The 11,275-nt window shown below is 38.8% G+C and overlaps 1 protein-coding gene across 1 annotated transcript in view; it reads right to left on the reverse strand.

Moving 5' to 3' along the window:
- prkg1a (protein kinase cGMP-dependent 1a) overlaps positions 1-8,377 on the reverse strand; it is an 87,259-nt gene extending 78,882 nt beyond the window's left edge. The window contains exon 1 of the mRNA XM_049481583.1: positions 7,558-8,377. Coding sequence (XP_049337540.1) covers positions 7,558-7,814 — 257 coding nt within the window. The 5' untranslated portion in view covers positions 7,815-8,377. The remainder of the gene's footprint in view (positions 1-7,557) is intronic.
- Positions 8,378-11,275: the final 2,898 nt, after the last annotated feature.

The following is an 11,275-nucleotide window of genomic DNA, read 5'->3' on the forward strand; positions in this document are numbered from 1 at the left end:
CCATTGTTACAACAAAGAAATAATCTACCAAACACAAATTTCCTCACTTTCTGTGCTATGTTTTATAAAGGGGGACCTATCCTCCTCTGCTCAGAAAACTTATAAATGAATGTTAAAAGTCATTATACCTACACATGGGTCTCATATATTCAGATGAATAGCCAAAATGGCTAGTAAGAGTTCCTGTAAACTTTGATGTAATCGGTAGTGGAGAATGAGCAACTGGTCTAAAGCCGTCAGCATAAACACAAACACACACACACACACACACACTACAGCTGACAGGCTTTGCTGCTAATTCGTTTTGGAACCGGAATAATTACATTAAATGAAATGAGCTAATTATAATTATCTAGTTAATCATTTGCAGAAGGTGTTGTGTTTTTCAAAGAAGGGTGATAAAAATTACATTTTCTACAGTATGTGTCCCAATCTGTACAGTGTGTGGGAGGCAGACCAAGTTATATTGATTCTGATGAACAGGCTGTCTAGAAGACATTTGAAGTCTCACTTCTGAAATCAATTTTAAACGTGGGATTGTCTGTGGCTGTACTTTTTACATTTTATACATTGTGATTGAAGTAGACTATGTTGATTTTGATTTACAGGCTGTTCTGAAGGTACATACAGTCTCTGCATCTTTTAAAAATATTTAATAGTGTATTGTGGAACGCATCCTTGGATTTTGGATTAGTGAGAAGTATGGATGTGGTATCTAAAGCACTAGCCTACTGTGACAAAGCCTAAAGGCGCCCTCTGGTGGTTAACTAATCGTGATTAAGTCTACATGAACAGCATTGTTCCTTTGTACTGAAATGCATTTTTGCGAGCCTAAAATGCTCTAGAGGTTTTTATTCCTAGTCCTCATTATCAATTATCATAACAGTTTAAGGTTTAAACCTCCTATTGTGTTCCTTTCAGGCCAAATAGATTTGTACTCCTGGTCAAAAATGACAGGATTATTATAGCTGATTATAGATTAATAAAAATACATATATTAATACATAAAGTTGTGATAGATTCTGTGAACATTACACACTTTAAACTTATTTATGGATACAAATTAAGCTTATACAACTTGTTTTTGAGTAAAATAGCATTATAACTACTTTGTGATACATAGGTCTAAATTTACTGTTAAACAGATGACTAAATAAAAAATGTAATGCTTTAACACATTAAAGAACAACAACAGCACCTTGTAAAATGCCTTTTCTAAAGTAACTGCAGAATGTTTATGCTGCTTAAAGGGATCTCACTTTCAGGCATTGATGTTAGCTATGAAGCTGCTATGGTATCCCAGGGAGTTGTTAAAATGTTTCAGGTGGTTGCTTAGGTGTTGCTATTGCACTGGTACCTCATGTGGTTCGTTAAATGTTACTAGTGTATTTGTGTTATCTGCACACAAGAAGGGTGCACTGCACACACTTTTGGATTACATTAATTCCAATAGGGGAAAATCTTTATTAATTCTGAATCTCACAATCAGACAAAAATCGTATTCTTCGCCTCTTGCAAAACTTTCTGTGCACACAGCTTGGATTCACCTCTATCTATCCACACCACAAATGTTCCGTACACACATGAACGAGAGGTTGTGCGAGAAGAACAGTGTCCATCTAAAGTATGGTATTGTGCTGAATATACATAATATATAATATTTAATTATTATAGTTATATTTTATATTTTGTATACAAATATAAAAATGTCACCTATGCATTTGTAATGGATGGTTAGATTTTGACCGGGAAAACCAAGGGTGTGCAAAAGTTTTAAAAGACACTTGTTTGTAATGAAAATGATTAAAATTAATTTTATGTGTTAATGTCATTGAAGTTTATAATAATCAGAATAAAATAAACTACATTTTTCAAAGACACAACTTTGACTGTAACACAATTTGAGGGTTAATATTCACTAGACACCCTAACGCTCAAATGATAGGGTATAGGGAGCCCCAAAAGGACTGTAAATATGGGTCTATTTGAACAAAATAACTGCAACACTAACTCAGGTATAGCTTCCGCTCATACAGGCTTCAATACAGTGATGTATATTTAATCACTTCAGTATTTTTATTAGCTGTAAGAGATAGAGAGGAGAACCTACAAAAATGGATTCAAGGGTTTCACTTGAAGTACATTTTAAGAAACCACTTCAATAAGAATAAAAAAGTATATCTTTTTCATGTGTAAAACTACATCTACAGTTCTATTCAATATTGGCTGCTTTCCCAGACTCAGATTAAATTCAATCCCTGACTAAAACAGATTTCCAATGAAAAACACCATTTCGATTTAGATTACCTTTAATTCATTCAGAGAAACCTGCCCTGTAACTGTTGTGTGTGTTTATGTTTCTGCTGTGCGTTTATGTTCTTCTCTGTGTGTGGTGGTGGTCTATAACTTTTATCTAAATGTACCATGGATTTTTTTTCACATACTGGTTTATAGACAGCACTTTGAGGACTGTGCGCAGTAAAAGCTGGCATGTGTTTGAAAAGTATGCCTCTTATCTGAGGATTCATGTTGAAAGCTGTAAGAGAAATTCCCATGGCGTATGAGAACACCCAACGCTGAGCCCAGTTTCTCAGGCCTGGATTCCGTACCTGTCTCTGATAGCCTTATTCAGGGATTCGGGGAAGGGATCAGGACTGAGGGGAAAAAACTGTCTAAAAATAGCTTGATGTTACTCGTCTTAAATGGACTCTTTAAGCCAAATCCTTAAAAGTGTATTTAGATTAGTTTTCTTGTCTTCTCTCATCTCTCTTCTTTGTCTTTTTTGTTCTCTTTCTTGCTCTCTTTCTCTCTCTCTCTCTCTCTCTCTCTCTGCAGCTCTCTGCCCTTGAGAGGACCTCTCGCTGAGACAGGCTTTAAATTTCACCTCTATAAACTCTTCCTGCATGGCTCTTCCTCTATGGATCGATGGTAAGGGGATCCGCTGTAACACGATGAGCACTGCTGTTCTCTGGTGCCACAGGCCCATAACAGCCGGCATTTTGTCTATGACCCCTGAATCACTGACAAGTGGACAAAACATCAACATCTCCATTAGCAGGGCCTTTGTTGGATGGCACTTTGGGTTGTCTGAGTTCTTGCAGTGGATGAACGATGGTGTTGAACTTTTTTCCCCCGTTTCCTTGTTGCTAAGCAACTATTAGCCGGTTGTTTCATCTACATGTTCATGTAGAATAGTTTAGCACTTAATGTTCTCCTCTGAGTGTGTTTAAGTGGTCAGCAATTCTGCATGGGTTTTAGTTCAGAGAGAGGAGGTTAGAAGCCTTGAATGAATCAAAAGCAATGCTTGCACCTGTCACACTGTCACATTTTTATAATTTCTCAAATGCATTTGCAAGGAGCCTAAACACAGCATACTTTTGTGGTCTTCCTGCTCCATCGCACATCACTCAGCTCATGCTTCACTGATAATTATTTGTTTAGAGTTTCCCAAAAGCATTATAGCTCAATGATTATTTTTCAAAGGTTTGAGAAATTTTCACACTGCACACCCCCTCTACCAGTTCAGATGATGCTTTAGAGAAACTGGGCCCTGAATAGTTAAACTTGGTGCCGGCGCAGTCGGGAAGTCACAAAAGTGTGTAGCACTGAAATTAATGTATAACAACAAATGATACACAGTAACAAGCAGATTAAACTTACATTAAAACAACTAATGTTGCTATACAGCATTTAAATAATACCAATATTAACTTAAGTATAAAAACAGGAAAAAAGGGAATCATGATACAAAGTAAATCACATCATCTTTCAAACATGGTGGAGGTAGTGTAATGACATGTGCAAGCATGGCCAATAGAGCAGTGCCACTGGTAATGATGCAGCAGGTTGAATTTTAATGTGTATAAAAGCTACAACCCTAGTACATCTTTAGGCTTATTTATACTTATTTATAAAAATTGTAAAAATATGAACAGCACTCATGTTCCTGCTTTGCTTTCACTTCAACTGTGTTTTTGCTAATTTCTTGATTTCAAATCATGGGGCAGTGAAGCCAAGTTCAAGTAGTTCAAGTACAGCAAAACCACTGTCAGACAAATGGACACAACAAAGAAGAAACTCTGGAAGAAAGTAAACTTATGGCATAACTTTTAACACTATTAATAGCAGTTTATACTGTTGTCTTATTTTTTTTACCACAACCTCCTCCACTTTTTTTTGCATGTAAAGGGCACATAAATGAGCACTTAAGACAAAGAAACTACATGTTTCTAAATGGCAGAGCCAGTCACCTGACCTAAACGCCACTAAACACACATTTACTGACAAAAAACAAGCAGCAGATGAAGCAAAGGCCTGGCAAATAATCTCAATTCAGGAAACATTTAGCCATGTCCATGATCTCCAAAATATTTTCATCCAAACATTTCAAATACTGGAAAATGACTGTAAAAGACTGTAATAATAGGCTGTAATTCCAAAACAGTTAATGGATTCATTTTGTTAAAATCTACAAAAAAGTCTAAACTTCATTCACACATTGAATTCAGCTGGCAAAATGAGTGTTTTATTTTTTATGTTGTATTATTTTGTACTTCATTTATTTCTTTATTTTTTAATTAGAAGAGAAATATAAAGACAGGCATAGCACCTGTCTGTTCACATCACTGGCACAGGGGTAGCACTCCAGTGAAAACAACAAGGTCGTGTCCTCTTCAAAATGCCACGATAAGGCTCTGTTTACCATGTTTAGCATATTTAACTCTCTAGTCCACTTGTATTGCTGCTCATAAAACATCACTCATGAAACATGGCCTCACATCACTAAACAAATCACCATAAAAGCTTAAATTGGCAGGAGTCATACTCATTCAATACATAGCTGAGATCTGATTTAAGATTCCATGGACTGAAAAAGTGAATGAGAAGAATAAACATTAAAAAACACTAAAATTCAATAGGAGATGTGAGTAATCAGAAGCAGCAGTAATGTGTGAGGTGACTGCCCTCTGGTGGTACCTGTTAGCCTACTGGTTATTAGTCTGGTGTGCAATTGTGGCTCACACTCAAAACGCTGCAGGGGATCTTTGGAGTGTTAAATCACGATTATGTCACACAGTTACTCAGGGAGAAAATGTGTGTGTGTTTGTGTGTAATCTGCCCAGTGAATACTGTAATATCTTTCTGAACTTGAGTTATTTCACTGAGCTTCTCCACTGTTGTAAACAAGCAGGCTGCAATGCTAGGCCTCTGAAGCAGTGATAGGGTCTAGCAGACCACACTGGCTACTTACTTCAGAAATATAGGTTGTAGTTTAATAATCAGCACTTGTCTGGGGAAACGGCCCTTAAAAATGACAACCACTTTGGTTTAAAGTGGCAGCTGCATGGGGCAAAAGACTAGTTACTATAACTAGACAATAGTATCACAGACAGAACAGTTTACCACTTATGCAAGGGCACGTCTCAATTTAGCACTTTCCACCACAACAGCAGTGTCAGCTCAACACAACATTCAGTGACCTCGTAATACCCAAGATTCTCAGTTTGTTCATTAAATGGTTGATCACAGAAAGTTCGATCGCACAAGCAGAGACCGTCCCGTGTGCTCAGGACAAATCAGGAAGTGGGGGGCGGCATATGGTCCACCGCAGCACTTTCTAATGGCATATTAAATATCCTCAGACAGGCTCTAAACCCTAAAAGCCGATAATGTACGGAGCTTCCTGTGCTAGCTGCCCGCTGGGAGCAGGCTGATGGAGCGGATCAATCCCAAACTCTCTTTCTTTCTTTCTCTCTCTCTCTCTGCCACACAACCAGGCGCTCCTTCTCCTCCTGCAGCATCTTCATTCCTCCCTTCAGCACAGAGCACAAGCTGTCAACAGTAATCGAGCTGCAAATCCTTTCCACTGTTTTCACTCCCAGAAAGAGACCAAAACGTAACCCCACTTCAGGTGTTGTGGGTCATAAGGTCATTTATGTCAGTATATGTCATATAGGGTAGAGTGTTCACAGGTCATACAAGGTAATGTCTCATGTATTAATGGGAGGTACACATAACTTGCACTAAATGACAAAGCCAGCAATTATTTTATTTAATTTCCCACAAATATCTGCATTATGTTTATTTATTGAGGTTTATCTATTTAATCAAACCACCTACAGTTTTAGCTTGTTGGAAGGACATTTTGGCAGAACAGTACATGACATAAGGTTCAGCTTAAACGGAAAATAAGAAACAACAGGCATTTGAATTGAACCGACTTTAACTTGTTCAACTTTAAACTATAATAGCTGCTTATATTTTAAAGTGAGCTCCATAATGAAATCACACAGATCATTCTTAACTCTCCCTATTAATGATAAACTGACCTCACTGATGATAAAACTAAAACCCTGTATACATTTCCCTCTAGTATCCCTAGTGATGCTAAACTGATCCCCACTGAGAGCAAAACGACCTCCACTGATTATAAACTGGCTTCCAGCGATAAGCCTATTTACTCTTTTGATAAACTGACCCCACTAATGCCAGACTGACCTCCAGTGATGACAGACCACTTATGATAAACCTACCCTATGGGACCCTATGAAAAACTGGCCACCAATAATGAAAAACTCACCTCTACTGATGATACACAGACATTCGCTGATAATAAACATAACCCATTGATAAAAAAACTGACCTCCAGTGATAACAAACTGACAACAAATGATGCTAAAGTGCTGCCCACTGATCATAAACTTGTCCACAATGATCATAAACGGACGCCAAGTGATGCTTAACTGACCTCCATTCACAAACTTACCCTCACTTATAATAAACTGGTGCCACAAGTGACCTCCAGTGAGGATGAACTGACCTCCAGTAATGATATACTCCATCCAAGTGATGCTTAGTGATTATAAAAAGTTACTCAAGTGTTGATTGAGTGATCCCCACTGATCATAAACTGATCCACAATGATCATAAACTGACACCAATTGATGTTTAACTGACCTCCATTCATAAACCTACCCTTATGTACATATGTATGATAAACTGATGCCGCATATCACCACAAGTGAGGATGAACTGACCTCCAGAGATGCTGAACTGACCCATTATAAATTGGTGCGAAACCAACCCCATGATCCATGTTCATTTTGAACTGATACCAAGTGATGCTAAAGTGATCCCCTCTGATGGTAGACTCACAAACTGACCCATAGTGATTATGAACTGATACCAAGTGATGGTGAAGTGATCCCTACTGATGGTGGACTTCCAAACTGAACCACAGTCATTATGAACCAATAACAAGTGATGCTAAAGTGATCCACTCTGATGGTAGACTCACAAACTGACCTATGGTAATTATGAACTGATACCAAGTGATGCTAAAGTGATCCCCACTGATGGCAGACTCGCCAACTGACCCATTGTGATTATGAACTGAAACCAAATGATGTTAAAGTAATTTTTTACTGATGGCAGAATGACTTACACTAATCATGTACCTACCCCACTCCAAATGCTAACTGTCTGAGTTCCAGTTTTGATGACAGACTGCCCCTAAGATGACCCTGACCCCCTACAGTACTCTAAACAGCTCCTCACCTGTCTGTTTTGCCGTGTTTGCGGAAGGTCTGCCTGGCCACGTCCCGGGGCGTTGAGGGCTCGGCGGAGATGCCCTGCGCGCGCCTCGTCCGCGGGCCCAGCACGGGCGCGCACGGCAGCACCGACTGGCACTTGTGCAGCTTGCGCTTGAGCTCGTGCAGCTCGTGTTCGCGATCGGCCAGTCGCCGCTCCAGGTCCCGGATCCTCTCCTCCTTCAGCAGCAGCAGCTTAGCGAAGTCCTCGTCCAGCTCGCTCATGCTCGAGCCGCGCAGGATAAACTTTACCAGCGCCCGGGAAAGAAGCCGCGCGCGTGCACCACGCGCCAGAGAGGGGGTCGGCACGAGCGCGCGCGAGAGAGAGAGCGAGGGGCTTCTTCTTTTTCTCTTGTTGTTTGTTTTATCCTTTTCTCTTTTTTTAAATGCAGGATTTGAGCTCAGCTGTTGTGTGGTAATTACACGTGTTTATACTGCGCTCGAGCGGTAAAGAGAAAGAGAGAGAGAGAGAGAGAGAGAGAGAGAGAGAGAGAGAGAGAGAGAGAGAGAGAGAGATAAAGAGAGAGAGAGGGCGGAGGAGCCCCCTGGGAGCAGGGGATGAGCTCTCTCTCTCAGAGACAGCACTTCTTCCAGCTCCTCTTCCCGCCCCGTCACGGCCAGCCTGCTGCTTCCCCGGACACGCACACACTCCTCATCCCCGAGAAACACACACACACACACACATTCACGAGCGCGCTGAAGATCCTCCAAAACGCTCAGCCAGCACCAAACACTCTAGCTTGGTGCGCGCGTCACGTGACCAGGCGGATGACGTAGCTGTGTGTAAGTCGCTGTGTCTCTCTGAAACTGTGGCTGGCTGCTGTTTGGGTTTGGGTGAGGGTGAGGGTGAGGGTGGGGAGGGGCCCCAGAAGAGGAAGTTTGGACATGTCTGGGTGTTAAAAAACGTGAACAAACGGCTGTGTGATTGGGGTCAGGACACAAGGAGGGGCTTCAATAGGAAAAAAACTGTGACGGTCCGTTTAAACATGATATGAAGAGCTCAGAGAAACTGTGCTCAGCCAACCGAGCCTCATCACATCCCAGCTCCCTCACTGCTCCTCATATTCACACACACACACACACACACACACACAAAAAGAGAAAGAGAAAGACAGAAATTTTAGCAAAATGTCTCATGTAGCCTCTTAAAGGAGGAATTCTAATTTTCCAGGTTTTGTGCCTGATAAAAGGGTTAAGATAAGATCATTCTTAAGTAATCTGTAAGGAATACTGCCATACTGCAGCATCATACAGGACAGAATTGTCATGAAATATACAAAAAAAATTACAAATTGTAAATATTCCAAAAAATACAAGAAACTAGAAAATGTGAATTTGAAACAAAACACTCTAAAAGCAAAATGTTCACCATGTAGGATAAATTAACCCAGAGCCATTCCTAAAAATTGATTGACCAAGTAGGTTAATTGTCAATACTGCATATACCAAGAACATACAGAGAGTTGGAATTACATTACTCTCCTTAGTGATGGGGGGATTAAAGATGGAATGACGGTACCATTGTAAAATGGACCTGTGTTGGAAGGGGGGGGGGGGTGGATGCTGGTCAGGATGCTGAGTGAGTGTGTGCTGGGGGAAGGATGAGGATGGGGGGTAAACCACTGAGAGAGTTGAGTATTCTCATTGATAAATTCAGTGAGCAGCTCATTCATTATTATTTTGGGCTTTACTGTAAATGACACAACAGTTTCAAAAATCGTAGTTAACCTTTCTGTTCTAGAAGTGGTTAGAAGTAGTTCTATAGAATGTAAAACATTTCTTTAAAACGTTTGAATTGTTCAAATGGATGGAGCAGAATAAAAAAAAAGGCCGTAGAAGCAAAAATACACCCTTATAATGAGTTCAAATGAGCAAGCCAGCACACCTCTCTAAATAAGGTCACATGATCACACATTCACACACTCTCCTGTGATACTTTCAGACTGTTAAGTATGTCACTCCGGAACTTCACAGGTTTTTACACAGTTTTAAAAGGCTCTGTGACACATACATCACCATGGGTTCTTTTGAGTCACTGGGGCAGTATTAGAGTTATTTTTTTTTCTAATCTTTATTGCCATGAATGGAATAAAAAAGCCAAAAAAAACTATTTTAGACTTTTAGAATACTGAAGATTTGATGGTTATCTATTAATTTGAGGAGGAAGATGGTTATATTGTATTCCATGGAATCATGGCATACCCTTTAGTGTAAACCGACCCAAACTTTTTTCTTTTTGTTTTTTACATCATTTGGGTGATTGGCACATAACTTTTGTGTGACTATGACAGCACATCTTATCACTGATTTTAACTAGTGTAAGTATATTTATTGTACTTTTACTCATGCATTGATAATTCACATGAATTACTCATATATTAAATTTTTTTCTTTTTATGCTCATAATTATAAATACATTATTATATTATTGTACTTTTATACTGCACATGGATGGACAGTGATAAAATTTTAGTACTTAAGTCAACAATAAATAGTTATATTGTATGGGTGAATTTACCAGATTGCGGTGGGCGTTGTCTACTGAGAACAGACTCTGTTATACATGTTAATATGGTAATATATTCAGTTTTAGAGAGAGTCTAATAATTGTTCCCAGCAGTATGTGAAAGGAAAACAAATCTCCCTCACAGCAAATGTAAACTAAAAAGACCATTTTTATTAAACTCTATTTTTTATGCTATTTTTTACGACAGTGGGATATGTGTTGAGGAAAATAGTTCCCCCAATATAACTATTAAACCAAGGCCATAGTCTTAATAGTATAATTTGCCCCCAAATGTTGAGAAATGGTAAATAAATATATTCTACTGTATAGCTTTGTGCAGTGTAAGGATCTGTCATTGTTCAACCTGTTCCACCATAGCAAAACACCATCACTTCAGTAAGATTTTTTTTAGCTTTCTATCTCTGACTTACACTTAAAGATATGTAAAAACAAGTACATTATTTTGCTCTGAAATATGTTCAGTCAAAATACATAATATTAAAAAATGTCAGTGATATTTTAGGGTAGAAACTGGCTGATTTGATAAACCATTACTGCTAATGTTAGGTATCATAGCCAAATTTTCTGGAATGTTAACTAGTGACACATACACACATCATCTAATAATGTTCATGAGCATGATAAGTTAATGTTAAATTCTTTAAAGAAATCCTATGTAAATTCTGGGTAAAAGGTTAAAAAAAATCTATGTGTAGTGATCCAGTTACTTTCATTTATTAAGTAAGCACTGTACATCACGAGTAAGAGGAAGGGTGGCAGTGATTTACAGCTCTTTTTTGGGCAGACTGTGAGAAAATAGGAAAAAATATGTTCAACAACATTAATCTCATTGCTGGATCCAAGTATCCCACACCCCACTTTCTGACCCTTTTTCTGATTCATGGCTACACCCTTGCTCTAAACCTAAGCCTGAGATGCACAATGAGATGATGAAAACCTTTTTTTTTCAGAACGTGAAACAAAATGCATATTGTATATTGAGTCATTTTTAAGTTACTGCAGAAGTTAAGAAATTAAAGAAGGTACACCTTTTGGAGTCAAATAACCAGTATAACCAATATACAGTAGTTGCTGTTTATAATGTAACATTAACAGAGATTGGTTACTTGATGGAATTTCTTAATAAAAGGAACACATTTAATACAATCTTTGTCCAGCA

Source organism: Astyanax mexicanus, chromosome 7 (genome assembly GCF_023375975.1).
Source record: "Astyanax mexicanus isolate ESR-SI-001 chromosome 7, AstMex3_surface, whole genome shotgun sequence".
NCBI lineage: Eukaryota > Metazoa > Chordata > Actinopteri > Characiformes > Acestrorhamphidae > Astyanax > Astyanax mexicanus.